This window comes from Typopeltis vanoorti, chromosome 12, assembly GCF_054136105.1.
Source record: "Typopeltis vanoorti isolate ZY-2024b chromosome 12, IOZ_Tvanoo_1.0, whole genome shotgun sequence".
Lineage (NCBI taxonomy): Eukaryota > Metazoa > Arthropoda > Arachnida > Uropygi > Thelyphonidae > Typopeltis > Typopeltis vanoorti.
Genome location: NC_143560.1, coordinates 99,780,409 through 99,805,154, shown reverse-complemented (window position 1 = coordinate 99,805,154; position 24,746 = coordinate 99,780,409). Strand labels below are relative to the sequence as shown.

The 24,746-nt window shown below is 36.4% G+C and overlaps 1 protein-coding gene across 2 annotated transcripts in view; it reads left to right on the top strand.

The window, feature by feature from the left end:
• Positions 1–24,746, top strand: part of LOC150101056 (uncharacterized protein C8orf76-like) — a 145,096-nt gene that overhangs the window by 18,355 nt on the left and 101,995 nt on the right. For both annotated transcript variants that reach the window (XM_090401754.1, XM_090401755.1), the window contains one exon: positions 11,413–11,664. In XM_090401754.1, coding sequence (XP_090257880.1) covers positions 11,413–11,664 — 252 coding nt within the window. The remainder of the gene's footprint in view (positions 1–11,412; positions 11,665–24,746) is intronic.

Below are 24,746 nucleotides of genomic sequence, written 5' to 3'. Positions count from 1 at the left end.
AGATATGATTGGTTGCTACTATAGGTCTATGGGTGCAGAGGAAGATATAGGTGGCATTGGCATTCACTGGTAAATTACCTCATAGGGTGAGTAATTATTATTCAGGGAGGGGACTTTGGGCACAAATTCAAAGGAAGAAAGCACATGTTTAGAGGAAGGAAATGGAATTTATGTAGCTATGAAGAATTATCTAAATGCAATGGAAGGAACTGTGGTTTAAGAGTTCTGGTTCTTGTGAAAGCATCAGTCATGATCTACATGACCATGCAGTCTTTACTTCAAACGTGGCTAAGCATGTGGAATTTTCACTTTAAGAAGGAGGACATTCGTAGAATTACAGAACTAGTGATTTGGACAAACTTAGGAAGTGGTTTGGAACATTGCATGGGAAAATTGTCAAGAATTGTTTGAGGAAAGCAATATTAGGCTTTGCATACCCAGAGGAGAATAAATCAGGTGGGTGCTAAATGGATGTGTAACATTATCAAAGAGTTGGGGAGGGGGGAGTGTGATTTCCTTTAACCAGGTAGACTAAAGTGATCCCAACTTGGTTTCTGTTGTTGTGAGTGGATAACCATTGTAGCCTCTTTGATGTGGACATTGAAGTTGTTTCTGTGTAAGCCATGGCGCTCAATTTCAATTCAATCCCATTCAATATTGTGAGTGTAGGAGAGGTGAAAAGCTAGGCTTTAGCTGTCTTCTCTGTTATTAACATCTCCAATGTGCTCTTTTTGTCTAATTTCCAAACTTCTAGATGTTTGTCTTATGTAAACAATATTCCACAAGAACATGGAATATTGTTAAATTCCAGGATGTTTGTTGAACGGGTTGTGGTCCTTAGGTGAATGTAACAGAGCTCTTATAATCACAGTAGGCTTGAAAGCCACTCTTATATCAGGAGATTGGCAATTTTGAGAGAAAGTTTGGCAATATAAGGGATGAAAACTGGGACTCTGTAGCAAATGTTAGGGATCTTTATGGAGCATGAAAAGAGAATAGCATTTTTTGTACCATTTTCTTAGAATATCCATTGCTCACTAATAGTTGGAGAAGAGTATGCAATTCTTCTTTTAGTGTTCTTCATCTCCTGTCATAGAGATCGCCCTTTTTTTCAGTATATGTATAATACCTAATTTCTGCTTTTTTTTTTTTTTTTTCCAAAATTAAAATACCTAGGAAAGGTAATTTTTCTTCATTTTCAAGTTCTAAAGTGAATTTAATTTTATGGAAGGAGTTAATAGATGAAAGAAAATCATGTAACTCAGCCACACTCTGTTTCCAGATTATAAATATTTCATCCATGTATCTCCACCAAAGTGATGGTTTTGGATTTGGCTAAGATGGAATGATTTTGTGTGATATTTAGAAGTTACTTGTTAGATCATTCCAGATGTCACACTAACTTTTCTGCCAACTATCATGTATACCTACTGAACAGTGACTGACCCATGCCAGCTTCCACGCTCCACATGCCTCTTTTTTTATGTTTGTGTAACAGTTCCTACATGTTCGTCATGGTTCATGTTTACCGCTTATTGTATTTTTTTGTTCTTCCTAACCCAGAAGAACCCTCTAGCATCTATATTACACTGGTGTCAAAAACCTAAGGACGAACATTATTTCTGAAGATTATAACTGCAAATTCAGACAAATTAGCTTGTGGCAATTTGTGTAACTGATGATTTCGAGTAGAAAGTAGGTACACATTCAACTTTTGAAACTGCATGAAAAGGGATTACATGGTAGCACTCAATAAGATAAAAGGCAAAAGGAATAAAGTTGTAAACTTGGATTTCTTCTAATGTCTCAAAGACATCATCTACATAATTTCATGTTGGGAAGAATTATTGGAGAGCTCGAAGAAGGCTGCAAAATTACTGATATTGCCAGAGAGTTTGGAATCTTGCATAGCATTGTATCCAGGCACTGGGCAGTGTTTCAAACCAAAGGAATGTGTTCCAGATGTTTGCTAAGAGTTTGCCCTTGCTCACCATGGAGCACGAAGACAGATTTTTGGTTATAGCAGCAAAACATAATCAACACACTATGATAGGTCAGCTTGCAAGTCAGCTCCATTCAAACACAAGTACGTGGATATCTTAACAAACTGTAGCAAGATGTCTGCAACAAGTAGGCTTATATGCCGGAATGCCTGTAGTCTTGCATCTCTTTATTCACAGCTCATTGTAGAGCATATTTTCAGTGGTGTTGTATTCATAAAAATTGAACAAGATACTAGTTGGCTAATATACTCTTTACAGATAAGTCATTTTAGTTTATAATCAGATTCTAGATTACACTTGATCTGACATGAAAGTCATACTATTTACCATCACAAGAATTTTCTGAAAGGCATAGTTACAGCAGTGCTGAAATCATGATGCAGGAAGGCTTTATGCTTAATGGATGCACTGAGCTACAAGTGCTGGAAAAAGGGACTATGGTGAATGATATTGTAATGATGTTCTTCAGCGTCATGTTCGATTGTTCCATGGTGCTGTAGGCATAGAATTCATTTTAATGTATAACAGTGCGATATCACATTGTACATGAGCAGTGGTGATACTGCTGGAGACCAAGGATATTAATTGAATTGAGTGGCCAGCATGCTCCCCAGATCTCAGCCACATAGAACATATCTGGGATGCAACAAGGAAACACTCTGCTGCTTGAATTCCCCTTCAGAAAACAAATAAGACCTTATCCTTGCTCTGAAGAAAGGGTGGGCCAGTTTGCTTCAAGAACTTCAAAATCACTTGGGTGCTAAGTGATTCAGGAGTTATATTACAGGAGCTCTTGCAGTGTATGGGTACACATTCAGGTGAATGTGTACCCATACATTGTGAGAGCTGCTTGCAGTTCGGGGTTAACATATTCCATACTGATATGTCTCTCTCTGTATAGTTTTTTGTAAGCAGTGTACATTAGTTCCTTAACTACGGCTGTAGGAAATTTGTATCTTGCTAAACATAATGCAATTTAATTTGTACAAAATTTATAACACATTTTTGTCTAATATAATTTATTAGTATACTGGCAATAAATTTATGTCCGCATTTGGCTATAGTCAAGAAAATCTACTCACATACAGGTAGAAATGTAGTTTGTCCATAGCCTTTGGACACTAGTGTATCATGACCTGTCAAACCCAATTTAGAAAGAATTATTATTCAGGCCTCCATGGAGTCAAGAGACTCATTGCGGGAGGTCCTTCCTAGGAAACACAAAGTCTATCATACCACTCCTTGAACTCATTGACCATTCTTGCTCTCGCCACTCTATCAGGCAATGCATTCCACAGTTCCACCACCCTCCACGCAAAGGAACTACTCCTCATCCTCCTGCTCACAGCCTCCGTTTGTACTTTCCAGGGATGGCATCATCGCTCTTTCCTGCTGCTCCAAGTGAAAGAACTCCCCAGTGTCCACCCTTATGAAAAATACAGTAGTATACATTAATTTTTTATATATTAATTTATTAATACATTAATAAATTAATATATAAAAACTAAAAAATATATAACAACTAAACACCTCTATTTGCACTTTCTGAATTTCTGTACTTTAATCCACACGTACCTGGAAATTGTGCAGATAATGTCATCAAAAAGAGAGTCCCATTTCCTCACGTGGAAGTTCAATCAGCTCTTCGTTTTCATCCTTCCTCAGCGACTTGAATGTATGAACTCATTCTGATTACACAAAAATAAAACACTTACTGGAAAGTCTTTTAAGAATGTAATTCAGTTATAAGATATCACTACCAACCAGATGCAAAACTTAAATTACTAAAAATTCTTTGTTCTTTGCTGCAGAATTTTGGCTCAGTCCAAAGCTACGCAAAATATTACCCAAAATGCAGTGCATAGTATTATTGAAAATAACTTTAATGAATGATAGCAGGGAGGTGACAAAAGCAGAAAGAATACATATAGATAGGCTTAGTTGTTGTCAGTTATTCATAACAGTGCTTCATGGTACAAACAACACCAAGAGAGGAAAAAATAATTTATTTATTTATTGAACTAACTAATATTTCACTGGTTTTCTATACATCTTCAGAGCACAAACAAGTTGTAATATCTCAAATATTACAAATCACACCAGCATATATTTATCCAACCAGTCAGGTTATATTTCTGTCATCATTAAGGCAAGTTAATCTTGGTTATTTGTTATGGAAAGGAAAAATATACAACAGCCAGATAGTACTGCAGTGGATCCCTTCCCTCCCTTTATCCTCTCACTAGCCAGTTTCTCTATGAAACATTTTGAAACCCAAGCACCCAACATAGCTACCACTCATTCAGCTAGCCACCTTCATCCTTTCTCCTAAGGATTATCTTCATGCTCTTGCACACTCTAGAGCAGGGGTTCCCAACATTTTTGTTTCCTAGAGCACATTCTAAAATACTGATAGGGTGATGGGCACCATCTATTTTTTCAAGCAAATTTTTTGAATTCGTTTATTAAATGAATACATACAAAGTTTACATTATAATCAAATGTTTTATTACTTAAAAGTTTACATTATATAAAAATTTAAATATTTATATGTAAGTTAGTGTGATCTTTGGCATAGCATTTCATTGACCAGTGCTTCATAATTAGGAGAATATGATGATATTCCAGTTCTTAAACTGGAATAAACAACTTCGAATGCGTGTCTACTTTACAATGTATGCGTTTAATACTCGTCATGTGTCATTAACGCATGCATCATATAGCATGCCATGAATTGTTGCGTGATTATTTCAAACTATAGGGCACACGGTTGAACAGCGGTGGGCACACGCAAATTGGTCGAAGGGTGCCATGGTGCTCGCGGACATAGGGTTGGGAACCCCTGCTCTGGAGTATATGACACTCTTTGCAGTTTAGCTTATTTTGAACACACAAATCAATAGATTGGATACACTATAATGATGATGACTTTGTTATTTGGCTTCATGGCCTTGACATATTGGATACAATTTGTAGCATATTTAAACAGTAAACATTCAAAAATTCACATCATGATAGAAAAGGTGACAAATGTTTCCACTTTCTAGATGTACCTAGTGACTCCTACCTAATTGTTCATTATCCTTTTCCATTTACAGAAGCAATCACACTACCAATAAGAATGACATCCTAAAAGCATTTACAGAGCTAGGGGCTATTTGTTCAAATGACACAGCCCTTGAAACTTAGCTCACATATTTTGCAACACTTTTTTAACTAATGGCTGCAATCCTTATAAAATAATGCATGCAGCTCCCATTCCTCCTGCAACCGACACACACGATCACAACAAAACTATTCCATTCCTGTTATAATCAGGATAGATACATCAAAAAAAAGATAGCTCAAGTTCTGCACATATATAATCTCCATGTCACTTTCAAACCACTCATTCAGCTAGCCACTTTCATCCTTTCTCCTAAGGATTATCTTCATGCTCTTGCACTTTCTAGAGCAGGGTTCGGCAATCTTTTCAGACTCGCAGGCCACATTCAACTTTTATTTTTAACAATCGGGCCACAAACATAGCAGGAACAATCTATTCATTATGAATACTTTGCTTCTTAAATATGTTTTGATGAGCAGTCAAAGAAACTTGTTATTTATAATTTATTAATTTGATTTTTTCTAAGTTCACAGTTCAAATCCTTGTATTGGTTTTCATGTTCATTCTTGTAATGATGTCGGATATTATATTCTTTCATAACAGCAACACTTCTATGACAAATAAGACAAAGGGGCTTACCCCCATTTTCAATAAAGAAGTGCTTGCTGTTTCATTCATCATTAAACCTTCTTCCTTCATCTGCAATTGTACATTTTCTTGAACCCATTTTTTGAAATTATTTTTAACAAATATATATCCTCTGAAAATAATAGTTGATGTTATTGAATTATATATAAAGGATGGACCAGGGAATGTGACCGCAAAAGTGTACCAAAATCTCGGTTGTCGTCGGATGAAGTCACCTTTGTTATCCCCACTCATGATGTCTCACACAGTTGACTCATGCCAAGTTGCACGGCGATATCACGAAGTATAGGTATAAAATTATTTTTAATTTATTATTCATATTTTTTAAATAATTCAACATGAGGGCCACATGCCATGTAAATATGATCAACCCTTTATGGGCTGCCAAAAATGTATGTTTGGGCTGCATGCGACCTGCAGGCCACCAATTGCCAACCCCTGTTCTAGAGTATATGACACTCTTTGCAGTTTAGCTTATTTTGAACAGACTGTTAGGTTGGTTAATATCTGCCTTGAAGAATACATATTGTATATGAGATCATCTATATGTCAAGCCAGGATTGTAGACAATGCTCTGCATATTAGTCACTCATGCAGGATTAAATGGAAGAAGACATCTGTGTTGCATAGAAGTTGCTATATATGTCTCGGAGACTATTTTTAGAATCAGCATCATCTATGAAGCACTTCCCCAAGCTCAACAAGTATGGCTGCATTAATTTACCAAAAATCTAGGAAACCAAATATAGCTCGACTTCTCCAAATTAACTTTATTGTTATCTGGTCCCTAGAGAGTACCTTGTTAGGACATTAGTTATTTTCAGTTACAGTTTGAATTGTTTCTACAACTATCTATTTGGTTGATATGTACTTGTCACAGTTGTAATTTGTTCTGAAGATGCCAGGTAGAAAAAACAGTAAAATATTAGCAGGTTCAATAAATTAGATATATCTTTTTTTCTTCGTGTTGTTTGTATACTACAAATCACTGTTATGAGCAGAAAGAACAGTTGAATTAATGAACAATTACTGAGGGTATATCACCAAGGTGATAGTGACAGGAAGTGATATGAGAATACAGGTAGGTGATTTGTGGAGAATTTTAGGATAGTATAAATACAGCCATGGAATTGAGGATTGAATTGGATGTTGGCCTATGTTTTATGAGAAAGTGCAAGAGAAAGAAACAAACTAGCTAGAAGAATGCATGCAGTTAACAAAAATAATATACTGACTTCATAGTCTTCTCTGTCCTTAATGTTCAAGACTGATATAGATAGCAAAGATACTCAAGAAATACATTCAAACCTCACATTATAAAGCTAGTAACTCTTATTAACTGTCTGATTGATCAAGTGGGTAGATAACATGATACACTCTGACCAACAGGCTATGTGTTTGAATTTTATTTCACTTTGGAACATCAGCTAGTGTGAGGCCTGCTTATTTGGAGGCTTGAAGCAACTTAAAAAAAGTTCTCTGTTTAATTTCTAGAGTTTCTAGATTAGACCAGAAAACTTCTGCACACCATATTTCTGTTGTTAAACCAAACATTTATTTAACAGAATACATTTATAGATCTTCAATATAATCTCCATTCTGTCTTATTATTGCTGCCCAGTGTGTGTTTGTGTGTGGATAAGTCTTATACTACTGTCAGCAAACCTTTATTTGTTGATGTATTTCATAAGCCTATCCACTTCAGCTGAAAATTTGTCAATGCTAGTGCAGCATTTCCATTCTTCACACATGTTAATGGAGTGGTTCTAATCTTAGGAAACAGATTGAAGTCTTGGAACTCATGCTCTGCTATATATGGGAAGGGGGGGGGTAAGAAAGTACTTCACCTGAAACATGGCTTCTTGTTGTTATTCACAATGTGGGATATCTGATCTGACTCCTCTTTTTCCATTTTCAAGTTTTATTTTGCAGAATACCAGAAAAGAAAATGAACACATGATGCTTTTACTTGTATTGCTTACAGCTGACTTGAAGATGGAAACTCATCTCACTGGTCACACATACCTTGTGCAGAACTTTAACTGTAGTTCTATATCTTGGTCATATAGGAAAAGATGGCTAAAGTGCTAAATATAAAAATATGTTAAGGTCCTGATTACTGCACATTAAATATTCATTTTAAGACTAATTCTAACCTGACAGCTGTAAACTTCTTTTTATCCAACACTAGACTGCCAGATAGGACATTCTTTTTCTTATATCAGTTTCAATTTTAAATTCTTTCCACTCTTGATTGTTCATTCCTGTGTACTGTGATAAGTTGTTTGTGCACTGAAGGTGCTGGTTTGAAATCCTGCAAAATATTAACAGCTGAATAAATATTTTTATTATTTTTACAGCTATTTTGCCTGCTTTTGTTTAATAATAAATATTTTTATATATATATTTTGTTTAAGCAGCATTTTTTTTTTTTTTTTAAATAACAAAACCTGTGGTTCGATCATAATTAAAAGAAACACACGTATTACCATAGTGAAAATTATTTAATTGTAAATATTTCATCCTAAGTATCTTAGGACATCATCATCATCAGTACAGTAGTTTAAAACAATAATAGGAATAACATAAATACAGTTAGGGTGCATGATTACAATAGAATCTCATTAAACATGCGTAACGTGTTTAAAAAAAAAAATTATTTAACACAATTTTGTATGACAATTTCCCATATTTTAGGAATAGTAAGAACGTCGTTGCGGTTTAAGTTTGGTCTGTGTAGTAGGGCTTCAGAACTTTCTTTGTATAAACGTTCATGTTTATATAAAGATCTATGTAAAAGTTTAGACTTTTCCCAATGGATCCTATGGTTTGGATTTTCAATTCCATGTTGAAAGAGGCCAGATTTTTGCGGTTTAAAAAGACGAATGTGGTCTTGATGTTCCGAGATGCGTTTCTGAACAGACCTACCTGCCTGTCCAAACCAAGACGATTTGCATGAGCATGGAATTTCATAAACTTCAGGCAACATCAAAGGTGAGAGTTTGTCCTTAGGAGAAGGTAATAAGTTGTAAATTTGGTTGATAGATTTGTAAGAAGTGGCAAAATTGTATTTCTTCATAATTTTAGAAAGGCGTTCGGCGATGCCTTTGACATAAGGTATGGGAATCCTATGGACTTCTTCCTATCTGGTTTGATGGTTTTTTTTGATGAGAGAAGTGACTGATGATTTTTTGAGTTGTTTTTGGATTATATCCATTTAGGATGGCTGTATTTTTGATTACTTCTAATTCCTGGCTTAAGGATCCTTCAGAGGAGCAGAATTTGTGTGCTCTGGAAACTAGTGATTTAATAATGCCAGATTTCTGAGATGGATGATGAGCAGAAGAATTGTGAATGTAGCGACATGAGAATGTAGGCTTGCGAAAGACAGAAGTGGCGATGGAACAGTCTTCTTTTCTTTGGATCTGTAAATCCAAACAGGAGATACCCTGTGGAGATTCTTTTTCTAATGTAAAGTTGATGCGATGATGAAGAAGGTTAATTTTATCTAGAAACAGTTGTAATTCATGTTTGGGATGATCCCAGATTGCAAATACGTCGTCAACATATCTTAACCAAATTTTTGGTTTGGGTTCAAAAGTGAATATTTTTTCTTCAAGGTGTTCTAGAAACAAAGCTAGCAAACTTGTTTCTAGTCTCAAGAAAAGAGCTATACAGTATACGACAGACAAGGATGACCTACTAACGGAATTAACCACAATATCCAGAGAACTTTCTTTAAATGGTTACCCTAAAAGACTCTATAACAAGATTCTATTTACTGATATACCACATCGACAACATGATGACGTCCAATACATCAGTACAATTACGATTCCTTTTGTCAACAACCTTTCCAAAAAATTAGCTAACCTTTTAAAACCACATAAGATCAGAGTGGCATTCAAACCAATCAATACTATTCGGAAATTTTTAAGATCACCGAAAGATCCTCACCCATTCTACAAATACTCTGGAGTATATAACATTCCTTGCTCATGTGGTATTAGTTACGTAGATCAGACATCTAGAAGCTTCGAAACGAGAAAGAAAGAACACATAGGATATGTCAGAAATAACAGACAAGACATTTCAGGCCTTTCATGCCACTTTGCCTCTACTAACCATCACATTGAGTGGGATAAGAGCCTTATGCCATACATAGAAGATAACTACCATTCAAGAACCTTTAAAGAAGCAGCTACAGTCGTCCATAAAACTGAAAACCTAAACAAGAATCAAGATCTAATTTTACCAGAAATTTGGAAAACTTTTATCAGATCATTAAATATCAAAGAAATGAACTTTCATAACAATTACGTCATGAGTCATCACGAATAAATCACGTTAACGAGACACGCACATTGTCACGCACAATACCAATTTTTGTATGATTTAGAACCATCGGTTATAACCTAGTCTGTAACCTTCATTTTGTGCTTACTGATTTGTATTCCCTGAGGATGCCAATAGAAACAGATTGGCGAAACATGTAGGAGGATAAAAATAAAGCTACTTGATAAAGATTTTATAAAAAAGTGTAATAGTCTTATGAATAATTATCAAAAAAAAATTCAACATAAAAAAAAGTCTTGTTGCACAAACCAGTCTTAAACTACAGATATGACTTCATCATCTGTGGTAAATTTTGTTCCTTTCAATTGTTTCTTTAAATTTGGGAATAGGAAATAGTCAGATGAGGTCAGTCTGGCAAATAGGGTGGGTGAGGAAGACATTGAAAGCCCAAGTGTCTATTGGGTTTCATGAGCAGTGTGAGCAGGTAAGTTGTCCTGTGCAAGTAACATGCCTCTGCTTAATTTCCCTTTGGCATTTTTCCTTCAGTACCTCCTTTATTTCCTTCAGAGCTGTTGAATAAACTGCTGTTGTAACAGTTTCACCTTTCTTGAGGTATCTGGTAAGGATTACACCATCCATAATTCTTTGGCCACAGAGAACCTTTGTGTCTCCACTCCATTGACTGTTGTTTGGGCTCTGGGTCATAGTGATGAAGCCATGTTTCATCAACAGTCATAATACAAACCCCCAAAATGTTCACCTGATTTCTCAAAATGACCCAAAATCCTTTGAGATGACAGCACACGTTCTCTCTTTTGGTCGGCATTCAAACATTGTGAGCTCTCATTTTGCTGAGAGTTTCCACATGTTCAGATGTTGGTGGATAATAACCCCAACTCGTTCTCTGGATATCCCCAGAGTCTTTATACATTGTTTTTTGCTGGTATTTTGTCTATCATCAAGGATCATGGCATTCACTGGATCGACATTTTCAGGTATGATCACTGTAGAAGTCTTCCTGACCTGGGGGCAACTGTTGTCTCAGGATGCCCAATTTCAAACTTGGCCACTCATCTGGCAACTGGTGGATATGCTGGGACACATCCCCTAAAGTCTCACACAAAGTTTAGTGAATCTTAGTTCCAGACTTTTCTTGCAGCACGAAAAACTTGATGACAGCTGACACCTGTGTAACTATATAATCAGAATTTGGTCGAACAAAGCTAGCTTTCATACAATAATTCATTTTATAATAGTTTTTCCTGTGGCATTCCATAATGCTTTTTTTTTTTTAATAATGAAATTTTTTTAGCCTCTTTATTATGAGTTGTAATTTATTTTATTTTATTTTTTATTTAGTGGTTTTTGCATGATCAGATACCTACAGATGACCCAGAAGAGAACTTGGCTTGTTACAAAAGCCAAGCAGATTATTTTTACTTCACTCATAAATATTTGGAAGCAGCCAGAATGTATAAGAAATGTTTAGAGGCATCAGAATCATTAACTTTCTCAAACACTGCCATAAGGAGAGACTATATAGAAGGATTATCACGGTCACTTTTACATGCTGGGCACCTAAAGGAAGCTTTGGAACATGCCTTATCTTTAGTGAGTTTATCTATATATTCTTGATTTCTGATGATATAGCTGTTTATATCTATCTGGAAGGTTGGAATAATTAAAATTGTTAAATTTTTAAGTTAATTTTTGGTATACAGTGATTTTATATTTTTTAATGCCACCTACAAATAGTACAAATAGTATATGCAGGACCAATCCAAGGCACTGTGAAACCAAATGCGGATGGTGAGATAGCTTAGTGTGTGGTCATGTTGTTATTGATTTGTGAACATTTAATTATGATAATGGTGAATTTCCTGTAAGTACCAATTGCATTACAGAGGTAATGCAATTGGAAGAATGACAGGATATTGTGCCCTTCGATTGGAAAAGAACCTGAGTTTGATGCTCTCATCGTGGTGAGTGTAACTTTTTGTGGGTTCTTTCAGTTGATATGAGTTAACTGATTTCATATGGGCATGAGGTTTGATCCTGCATACAAGTATATTTGCAAGAGAAGACATAACTAACAAAAATGCTGTTAGTGGACAGTAGATGGTGGGTTATATGGCGTGGAGTGCCTTCCAGCAATAAAAATCTTTGGAAATATCACTCATAATTATATGTTACATTAGTATATATTTGGGATTTCAGGAAAAGCTAAATAATTTTTGACCACACTTGAGAAAACTGTGTAACTATCCCTAAGTGTTTGGCACTTGCTTTATTAGGCATAATATATGAACTGGTATTACATTATTATTATTTATATGGTCACCTTCATGGAGTCCGATGACTAATTGCAGGAGACTCAATCTATCCACACAATCTATCATACCTTCTCTTGAGTCCATTAACAGACAAACACTCACAACTGACTCTGGCAACTCATTCACAATTCTCCAAGCAAAAAACCTAGTCCTCACACTCCTACTAACTACACCTTTATTCAACTTCCAGGGATGTCCCCTTGTTCTGGTCCCACTAGTCAAATGTTGAAACATTTCCCTTGCATCAAGCCTATAAAACCCTTTAAGCAACTTAAATGTTTCTATTGTATCCTCTCTTTTTCTTCTATAAACCAGCTTCTGCAATCCACACACCTTCAATCTATCCTCATAGGGAACATTCTGCAAACCACTAACTTCTTGGTCACTGTCTTCTGAATCCTCTCCACCACTTCCTCATCCCCAAGGAACCTGGGAGATCTACCCTGAGCACAGTAATCTCGATGTGAGCATATCAAAACCATATAAAGAGGAATAACAACTTACTTATCTCTACATGTTAATATGTTCTTCAATAGCCAAGTAATATTATGGGCTACCTTAGCAATATGCCCTCTAAACTTTAACTCTGTCTACCACCACCCCTAAATCTCTATCTTCATCTATTTCCTGGAGTGCAGCCCAATCAATGTGATACACGACTTGTAATCTATTTATCCCAAAATGCATAACTTTACATTTCTCGACATTAAACTGACACTCATTATCTTTGTCTATACTGACAGCCTATTTAAATCGTCCTGCAAGCTCTCCACATCACCTTGATTAATTATTACTCCATCTAATTTTGCATCATCTGCAAACAACTGAATATTTGCTCTCAGGCTATTTCTTATATCATTTATATTCAAATTAAAGCAGTGGTCCCAGCACTGTGAAAAAGCATTTGATTCAGTTAAAACATCTGCAACACTAAAAGCACTTGAAACCCAGGGAACTGAGAAACCATATATTAAAACACTAAAACATATTTATAATAATGCAACTTCTGTAATTAAATTCTATAAAAACAGTGAAAAAATCCCAATACAAAAAGGCACCTGGTAAGGTGACACCATATCTCCCAAATTATTTACAGCTGCACTAGAGGAAGTCTTTAGAAGCCTTGATTGGGAAACAAAAGGAATAAACATAAATGGAGAAAAGCTGTATCATCTGAAATTTGCAGATGTATTGTCCTAATAGCAGATAATCTTGAAGATCTGGAAGAAAGGCTAAATCAACTAAATGAAGCCTCCAAAGTAATTGGATTAAAAATAAATAGAGAAAAAACAAAAATAATGATGAATAAATATATTAACTATAGAACTGTCAAAGTTGAAAACCATGAAATACCCTTGCAGAGTGGTCGCTCAGTAACTCAACTATTTTATCTGCTTTTGTCTCCTCATGACCATCATCGCTCCTTAAGGTTAATCTTCCATAGTCGTTCTTCCTCTTACTTGCCATATAACAAAATAACTCTTTATTTTGTTATATGGCAAGTTATATTTATTAATAACTCTTTGGGATTTCCTTTGGCCTTCTTGGCTAGATTCTTCTCATAATCTGATTTTGCCTTTCTTGCCATGCTGGTTACCTTTCTTGCCTGAGCCATGTACTGTTCATGAGTTTGCTGGTCACCTTTCTTTTTGTATACCTTCCACAGCATTTTCTTCTCTGCAGCTTGTGCTTAATGATATTACTCATCCCTCTAACTCCCTATCTGATTAACCCTCCTTACCTTAGGTATACAATTTAATATTGCTTCCTCTAGATGGTCTTTAACTATATCCCATGCACTACTAACATCCTTACCCTGCAGTGTTTTATGCCATGGCACAAATTTAAGCTTCTTCCTAAGCTTGTCATAATCACCTGCCTTGTAGTTCTACCCTTCTTGACAGAATATTCCTCATGCTTTACAATCTCCCAAGTCATGACTATATAGCCTCTACAGGCCACTAACCATCTTGGTCACTCTCTTCTGAATCCTCTCCACCACTTCTTCATCCCCAAGAAACCTGGGAGATCAGTCCTGAGCATAGTAATCACCAATGTGTTTACCTTGATTATGGATTGGTCTCCTCTGATCCTATGACCAGGTTCGATCCTCTCCCACCCCTAGTCCCCTCCATCACATGCTGCCTTAAGTAATTATCTTTTAGTGGGTCTGTAAATTCTATTTCCTTCCTGCCATTTGATCTCACTTCCTTCCAGTTTATATCTCCATAGTTGAAGTCTCCCATAATAATCACTTGACCTGTACTCATTGTAGTAACGGTTATGCATGTCTTCCAGATCATCTGTGGAACTCCCTGGCCTATAGCAACAACCAACTGTGTATTTTGTCTTACTTGCCTTAATCTCACACCAGACTGCTTTAAATGAACATCTACCCTCCTGCTTATTTCCTATTCTTTTTGGGCTGCAATTCATCCGCTATCATCAGCAGTATCCCTCCTCCAATCCTATCTTCTCTATCTTCCCTGAAAACACTAAACCCTTCACATTCTATCCCATCTAACTACATCATCTGCTGTTAGCCAAGTCTCACTAATGCCTATAGCTTCTGTTGAAGTTGCACTAACCAATGTCAAAAACTCCTCCTTCTTGTTTCTGATACTTCTGGCATTAGTATATAGAAACTGCAGCATCCCTTTAGGCCCATACCCACCTTTACTTTCTGAATTGACTACCCTATTCAATATTTTTGCTTGAGAGACTAAATTCCTCACTTGGTCATTCTCACACTCACTTGCTTCATGGGTGCCTTCACACAAACTCATCTGCCTCCACCGTAATTGCTTAAGTTTCCCTGAATTTGCACTTCATTATTCTTGGTGAACAAAGCTCTCTAGACACCTAACACCAAAACTATTTAGGTGCAGTCAATCAGCATTGTACAAATTCTTCTTTCTGTCAAATGCAGATCCACAAATTCTACATTATTCTTTCTGCAACTCTATATTAAACTCTGTAATGACAAAAACCACCTTGTTTCATAATCATTATTCTCTGGTAAAATAGCATATTGCTATCCAACCAACCATAAGGTTGAGGACTAAACAACAACAGTGACAAAAAAAGAATTTTTAATGCTACTGTTTGAAAATATTAGGACAAAGGCACATAGGACAAATAGGTTAATGTTATATATTACACTAGCCACTGCAAGATTTAGGATGTAGGACAAGATGCTTTTTAGTTACTCCCACCCATGAAAAGGTCTTACTTAACCTATAGTGCAGTAGTTGCATAATCCCCACTCGCAAATTCACATGCTGCTCATGGGGTTATTCAAAAGGCAGTTTTTGTTTTTATTCTCTTTACCATAAAAGATAAATTTTTCATGGACATGATTCATTAATTTTTTCAGAAAATGTCTTTCAGTTCATGAACATCTGAAAAACATCCTATGTGGTTCTTGGCACTCCTATCAGCCAATCCATGGTACATTGGTACCATGGATTGGCTAAGGATTTTTTATTTTTTAAAATTTTATTTATTTACATAATCCTTTTTTAGCCCAAAATAAATGGGCCAACTTGAAGACAATCACAGACAAAGGTTGGTCGATTGGTAGAGCCTCTGCTACTAATGGCTCATGAAAAAAGTTAAGCAAGTTTGAGCATGGTTAGTAGTTGGAAGGGAATTATTTTCGATGCTGTTGGCACACTCTCCCTCGATGAGTCTTTGGACTCCCTGGAGGTGTCACATAATAATAATAATATCCAAGCCTATGGGGATTTGAACTAGGAGAGGCAAGTATATAACCACTTGGCTAACCAGGCTTACCACATGGTTCAGTTTTGATTTAAATCAGATCACTTGTCTTTCCACTAATGGGCATCTTTCAAATCACCATCTTTCCTAATAGTGTGGCATTATTAAAACATAAATTAATAGAGCTGGAATTTCTTCAGGCTATACCAGCATTGCCACTAAAATCAATATATTTGTAACACTTTCTTGGCCAGTGTCTTTCCCTTGACAGGATCAACAACAGTCCACATTCTTTCCTCAAAACTCTGATCACAGAAAATCCACTGCTATCTCTCACATCTGGGGCACCTCAGAAAAAGTACCATAAGTTCTTAAAAGATATAACATTAAAACCTCCTTCAAGCCTTGCAAAAAATTAGTTAAATTTATCCACTTTATCCAATTTATGCCCTAAATATTTGTATTCTAGATAATCTACAATTTGGAATTCTGATCTCCAAATCATTCTTCAATTTTGATAATCTTTTGAATTTCAGAGCTAGCCAAACTCATTATCATCTAATTCCTGATATATACTCTCATATAATACTACATAATTATATTATTAGTAACTTATCAGTGTATTATTTTCGCAACCAGCATTATTAGATCTTATATTTCATCTTCTAAGGCACTTCTAACTTGCTTCATCAGTCCACCTAGATCTTAGTCTTCACCTGGGTTTTTATGTTGTCATTCTGTCATCATATATTTGTTTTTCTAAACCTTTTCTCTGTCATTCTGTTTAGCAACCATATCACCTTAGAGTAACTGTACTTCATCTTTCTAATACCTTCATCTTTGATGTGATTCAGCCATTGATGCCATCTATTTACTTCCCTAGTTTTTCTCAGAATTCTCATTTTTGTGGTCTCTAGTCTGATCAGGTGTTACAATTCTAACTAACTGTACTCTCAGTCTGTAAGTTAAAATGGATTTGAACACTGTCGTGCATATTGTTTGTTTATATAATTTTTTTGGCTAAGTTCTCTCTTATTCCATATAAATTTGTTCTTGACTCCCTTAATTTGCCTTCTTCACTAAAAATTGTCTAAATAGTTGCACAAATATCCTTGTTCTGTAGATTCTTTTAAGAATGCATGTGATGCTTTCCATATTCCTATTCATTTTAATATTTATTATTTTCTTATTGCATATTTTCATGCAAAATTTTTTACTGCAGTTATTCAGTTTACTTAAGAAGGCCTGAAGATTTGTACTAGATTTGTTAAGAATATATCATCATCATAATATAAAGAGCTGACTTGTGGCTTTAGTTTAATATCACCTTTCTTTCATTTCTTTCACAATGTGATCTAATATACACACACGGACAAAGAAATTAGCACACCAAGAAGGAAGCATAGGATTCAACTGAAATTTTATTGGTGTAATGATACAGGTGAGTGATGCACATGATGGCAAAAACGGAACTGAAGGACAATTACAAAGGGATCTGTGGTACGCAATGCGGTCATCATCAATAGCGCGTTGCACCCCCTCGTGCGGCGTTACATGCTGCAATACGGTCTGGCATGGTGGCGAACAGATGCCTGATGTTGTCCTGCAGCAGACTGGCCCACACATGTTGGACGCTGTGCTCCAAATCCCGGATATTGTGGCACCGTGGGAGCTGGCATTTCAGCTGCTCCCAAACATGCTCGATAGGGGACAAGTCCAGGGAGTGGGCAGGCTTGGGCAACCCGAGCCATGTGCAGACGGGCATTATCCCACTGGTATAGCGCTCCTGGTATCCCGGTCAGGAATGGGAGAAGGTGGGACCGTAGGATACATACTACGTAGGATACGTCCACATGCCACTGCCCCATCAATGCGCCACGTACCACTACGAGGGGTGATTGGCTATCATAGGCTATGGCTCCCCAGACCATAATGCCTGCAGTGCAGGAGGTGTGGCGCTCGATAGCGAGGTTGGGATTGTGTCCTTGACCAGGGGTCTCCACACCTGGACACGATAATCATCTGTCCCCAAGACGAAGCGGCACTCATAGCTGAAGACCACACGTCGCCAGTCTGTGACATTCCTCGTCACTCTCGCCTTGCACCACTACAAACGGAGTTGGCGGTGTTAAAGGGAGCACACATAAAGGGTGCTGGAATCATAGATTCGGCTCCGCAAGTCGTCAGGAAATGGTTCGTGGGCACACAGGAGCCCTACATTTGCCTGTATAGTGGACCGGGTCACCGTGGGATTCCTCTGTGCTTGTCGCACGATCCGTCGATTCTCTCTAGCGTTGGTCCTCCTGATCTGACTAATGCTGCTCTGCCGTGTGGCAGTGCCGGAAAGTGTCCACACTCCCAATACTGTTGGATGGTTTGGTTAGAACGGTTCGTGTGCACGCCTGTATGGCGCGCCTACCACCCTCCAGTTTTCAGGCCAATGATCATGCCTCTGTCAAAGGCCGTAAGTTGCTTACATCTCTGGTGTCTACCCGGCATTATTGTCACTCTGTACTCTAGCTTGCATCGGCCGGTGCTTTTTGCTTTAATTGACTACACGCCATCTTTATAAGACTGCCGGTTCGTGCTTGTAGCGCCACCACAGGGTGTGTGGGCATGCACAATCGCACCAAACTCGGATCATTTGCATACCACCCTGCACTCTAGCTATTTGCTTAGTTTCGCCATTGTACCATGTTTTCTTCCGGGTGTGCTAATTTCTTTGTCCGTGTGTGTATGTGGTTCATAGCATTGGAGATAATGTGCACTGTTGTCTTATGCCTGATTTTACATGAAACCATCTTTCTGTTCTTTCTTCAATTGTCACTTCTGAACAGCTTAAATGTAGACTAAATATTGCTCTGCTCTGTTTATCCATATAACTTTAGTATCTTGTCATATTCCTAACTATGCAGACCAGTTCTAAAAAACTTAAATCCTTGTTATATTGTAATGATTTCTTAACTATTTATCTTAAAGTGAAAATCTGATCCTGACAACCTCTATCTCATCTAAATTCACCTTGTTCTTTACCAAGTTTCTCTCCCACAATTTTTTAAATTTTTTGAAGTATGCTTGCATAAATTTTATGTGGAACACTTGGTGCTGAAATTCTCCTGTAATAATTCTCAAAATCGATTTTATATCTCTTTTTTATTGATAGGTACAATGAGAGCCCTACTTCAGTTATCTGAAATTCAACCTTCTTTATGAATTATGATGTATGAAACTTTTATATCTCCATTTTTGAGCATTAAGGGTCAAATACAAATAACTAAGGAAACCTCCACATTGTCTTTAAGGAATGTAGAGAATTAAGGATGTTCACCAGGATGTTCTTGCGCTTTGAGTCTTAGCTGACCAATTGTATTCTGTATTAGCTTAAACCACAAATACATATGATGGTACAACATGATGGACTTCATGCTGGCTTGGGTGTTGCCCAGTTAAACAAGGCACCCCACTGTTTTTGTCAGAAAACCGGGGCAAACAATGAAAAGTCAGTTACTGGCACAAACTCCAACTTAATATCTAGAAGAAAAAGTATAAACAGAACTGAAGATAAGAACCATCAATATAAGGAGTATTAATGGAAAGGAAATTGAACTTGTAGAAGAATTGGAAAAATACCATGTGGACGTAATTGGCATTACTGAGACAAAGAAGACAAAAACAGGTGAGATCTTACTAATTAATAAGTGTAGGATGTTATATTCAGACAATAACGATCAAGGAAAGGAAGGCACAGTGATACCATTTGACACCAAACAGGAAGATAAACTTCTTGATTGGAAGGAAGTTACAAGTAGAGTTATGTGGGCAAACTTTAAAATGGGGAAAATGGACAATGAAACTTATTTGTGCCTATGATCCCATAGAAGGTTCTCCTAAGGAAGAAGTGGAAAAATTTTTGAGCTATTCAAGCAGGCAGCTGACATAAAGAAAATAGGAAAATGGTCCTTGTGGGAGATCTAAACAGCAGAGTAGGAAATGAATCCCACCAGGAATGTAGGAACATTTTGAGAAAATTTAGAAAAAAAAGGCAAAGCTAATAATAATGCTAAGTATCTGCTGGGCTTCTGCTCAGGATATGGACTAGTCATTACTAACAACATGTTCTATCATAAAGATGTGCACAAGTTCACACAGAGAGAACATTCAAGAAGTAAGAAAATCCTCATTGACTACATCTTTGATAGTGATAGCTCCATACTGGTTCAGGATACAACAGTGTACAGAGGAGTTGAAATTGGAAGTGACCATCGCCTAGTTCTAAGTAGGATAAACATGAATATCACATTGAAAAGAACAGTATGTAAGAAAGTTTTAAAAAGAATTAAAGTTTACAGCTTTAACAGGTAAACTTTAGACTCAACTATGTAAACATTATTGAAGAAAAACTGAAGCAGTTTGAAAACAATAACCAAACCTTGGCGTCTCAGTGGCAAACTCTGAAGAAGACATTGATTGATTCAGCTAGGGACTTATGTGGTGAAGTTGTCTGTAAGGATAGAAAAATAAGAATCCCCATAGTGGACACAAAAAGTAAAAGAAACAGTTCTGGAAAAGAAGAAAGCATACCAAATGTTTCAAATAAGTCAGCAGATGTCTTAAAAGAATAGAGATAAATATAAGAAAGCTAAGCTACGTGTAAAAGTTACTCAACAGAAGTCATGAGAAGACTTTTGTAAGAATATAGAGCATAAATATCAGGAAGGTGGCAGAATGTTCTAGAGTCTATTGAAAAAGCTTTGAAATGGAGGAGAGAGTACTGTAAAAGGAATCAGATGATAAAGGTGAAATGAAAACTAGAGATGAAGGATATCCTAGATATTTGGAGTAATTATTTGAAAGACTGTTAAAGAAAACAAGCAGTGGTGGTGGTGGTCTCACACCAGGCAATGAAATTTATCAATCTGTCAGGAACTTTTGTGCCACTGTGGAATTTCATCCTGTTTGCTTTTTGAGTAGGCATTATCTCTGCCATCTGTGGCTGTTATTTTATAAATTAAAGATGCCAAAAAATTCTTGATTTAATCCTTTATCCAAGTGTGAGCAAACAAAGTTTGTGCCTGAAGTATTTTCAGGACAGGGCAACTCGTATATAGTAGCTATTGACACTTCACATCACTTGCATTAGTATCCCATAATGCAAAGCACATATCCTTATGGATATGTTTAATGTTATGGGAAGGGCCACTACCCAGCCCAGTTTCGACCTTTATTGAGGTCTCATATGTGGGAGCCAGACTCAGAGGTGATACTAAGTAATGCAGAAATAATATTTCCTAGGAGTAGCCAAAAGGTGTCGCCCTTATATTAAAATATGGGTAGTGACACGTCCCATAATGCATAGCATTATACATGTCCATAAGGATATGTGCTTTTCATTATGGGATACTAAGGCAAGTAATATGAAGTCACTAGCTTCTATATATGAGTTGTCCTGTCCTGAAAATACTCCATGTGCAAACTTTGTTTGCTTACACTTGGATAAAGGATTAAACCAATCCTTTAATTTATAGTATAACCAAGTGGAAAAACTTCCAACAGCTGTTATTTTATTAAACACATTCTTATGTTTCTCATGATTCTCAGAGGAAATTCAAAGATCCTTCTAAAAGAATAAGACATTTTTCTATAAAATAAATGAGGATCTGAAAGGATTGTTAAGTTTTTGCTAGTGTTTTTTTTTTTTTTTAATCTAGTTGTAAATACATTTTTTTTTCCTCCCAAAGGGATTTGAAAAGATCCATCATTTTAAGAAAGACAATATCTTCCATGTGTTACTTTACTTAATTCTCCCTCTTCTACATTTTACAGTGCCGAGGTTTTTTCCAACTATTCTTGGACTTCGCAACCGTAACTCAAGGATAAGGTGGTTAGCTCTATGTCTGTAGATGCGTGTATTTATGGGGCCGGTTTTCCATGTTCTGGGGGACGAAACACCTGAGTTTCTGGGTGAAAAAACTGCTACCTCCGTATGAGACCAGCTAACTCACTTTTTGTCAAAAGAACTAGATAGAGGTTCTTCACATCATTGATGAGAATCGAACCCAGGTCTTTCTGACCAAAGGTCAGAAAGACCTGAGCTACAGAAGCTCTTCCAGGTATTATATGAGGATAAATTTATGGACTTGATCACCTTATTTATAGTCCTTAAATCTAGAACAGACCCAAAGCTACCATCAAATTTTCAAGAAATGTGTCTGTGTGTGTGTGTGGGGGGGAGAAGTTAAGGTAGAAATGGATGCTTCTAAGCTGTGTACTTAAGAGACTAAAGCTGTAGTCAAGTTTTTTCCTTCCAGGTCAGTTTTGATAATAAGTCGGATGTTTGCTTTAAAGCAGTATTTCTCAATCTTCTTTCATGTGTGCTCCATTTTTTAATATTAGTTTCTGTGGCACCCTTCACCTTTTCCCCCTTGAAATTCTTGTGTTGAGACACTGACAAAACCTGTAAAAGTTAGCAAAACAACAACTGGGAATTAATTAAAATTTTTAAATATTCATACAAATACTGTTAATTGGCGAATTGGTGATATATGTGAAGACATGCACCAGCAACTTTTGTCGAAGCTTTGTTACCAATTATTCTCAATTCACCTTGGCGAGGCAACAAGGATTGTCATTTAATTGCTTATGTTCGATTTTGCGATGGATTATCAGCAGTTGAAGAGTTATTGTTTTGTAAACCAATAGAAAGAAGAGCCACAATGTTCAAAGAAGAGCCTGAATTGTTTAAAATATTGGACGCTTTTATATGCAAGGAAAAATTGTGCTGGAATTTGCACTGATGGTGCTCAAGTTATGTCTGGAAGGTTTAAAAGTTTACAAGCCCTTGTGAGGGGAAAAATCCCCACAGTGTATATGGATACATTGCACAATTCATAGAGAAGCTCTTGTTGCAAAGAAAATGAGTCCTGGTCTAAACATTGTGTTAACAACAGTTATAACTGTGGTGAATTATATAAAAATGAGACTCTTAAAATCGAGACTGTTTTCTGAACTTTGCAAAGACATGGCTGGAACGGAACATTAAGCGTTACTATTTTACTGCGAGACAAGATGGTTATCACAGGGAAAATGTTTACAATGTGTTTACAAATTAAGAGATGAAATAGCAATTTTCTTGGAAGAGGAAAATCACGAAGAAGCGGATTAGTTTAGAGACCACTTATTTGTGATGAAATTGAGCTACTTGGTGGACATATTCGAGGAACTAAATATATTAAACCTTAGATGAGCGACAAAGTTAATGCTTTTAGTAAAAAACTACAGTTATGGAACAACAAAACAACAACAACAAAAAAAAAAGAAATGTTTGCAAATGTGGATGAATTTATCAAATCCTACAAGGCAGAAGAGCAACACAGTAAAGTTTTATTTGCAATTATTGAAAATCATTTAACAATGTTGAGGAAGAATTTTAGAAACTATTTTATAACCGATGACAACATAATGGCAATGTACAAGTGGGTTAGAAACCCATTTCAAATTACTCCTGAAGGTTTCTCAATTGAAGAAGAGGAACAATTTATAGACTTCACAACAAGCAGCCAAATCAAAAGACAATTTGTTGGAAGTTTATTTTCCACTTGGTTAGATTATAATAAATTTAGTTTAATCCTTTACCCAAGTGTAGGCAAACAAAGTTTGTGCCTGAAGTAGTTCAGGACTGAGGCAACTCATAGCAAAGGTGGACCAAACTCTCATCACTCCTTTTCTCAGTATCTCCCATAATGCAAAGCACATCTCCTTGCAGACATGTATAATGCTATGCATTAAGGGAAGGGCCACTACCCAGACCAGTTTAGACCTTTATTGAGGTCTCTTCAGTGGGAGGCAGACCCAGAAGTGGCGATACTAAGGCAGAAGCAATGGAGAGGTTATATTTACTTATACGAGTTGCCAAAAGGTGTACCTTATTATTAATTTACTCTGGATTTAGAGAAAGCTGTTGGAAGTTTATTTTCCACTTGGTTAGACTGTAATAAATTTAGTTTAATCCTTTACCCAAGTGTAGGCAAACAAAGTTTGCGCCTGAAGTAGTTCAGGACTGAGGCAACTCGTAGCAAAGGTGGACCAAGCTCTCATCACTCCTTGTCTCAGTATCTCCCATAATGCAAAGCACATCTCCTTGACAAAAGACAATTTGTATCTAAATTGCTGTTTGAATTCTGGGCTGGTGTTGATGATGAATTTTCTGCACTAAAGTCAAGAGCGCTTCGTGCACTTTTGCCATTTCCAACATCTTATCTTTGTGAAATTGGGTTTTCCGGTGGCCGCTTTAAAAACAAAATATAGATCTCAGTTAAATATAGAAAGAGAAGTAAGAGTGTCAATTTCCAATGTATCACCATCATATGAAAAGCTTTGCTCTGCAACAGAGGCCCAAAGAAGCCATTAATTTTTAGATTCATTGTTATTGTTTAGTTTTAATTAGTTGATTTTTATATTTTGCAATATTGATATGTTCCTAAGCGTAACTAGTTTATTCAATGCAGTGGATTTTATACATTTTATTATATTTTCAGAGTGTATTTTATATTTTTGTTTTTATATTGTTTTTGTGACTGCACCACTTGCTCTCTTTTGTTTTGTCTCATAAAGAAGTTGCTTATTGAGTTTGGTCAAGTG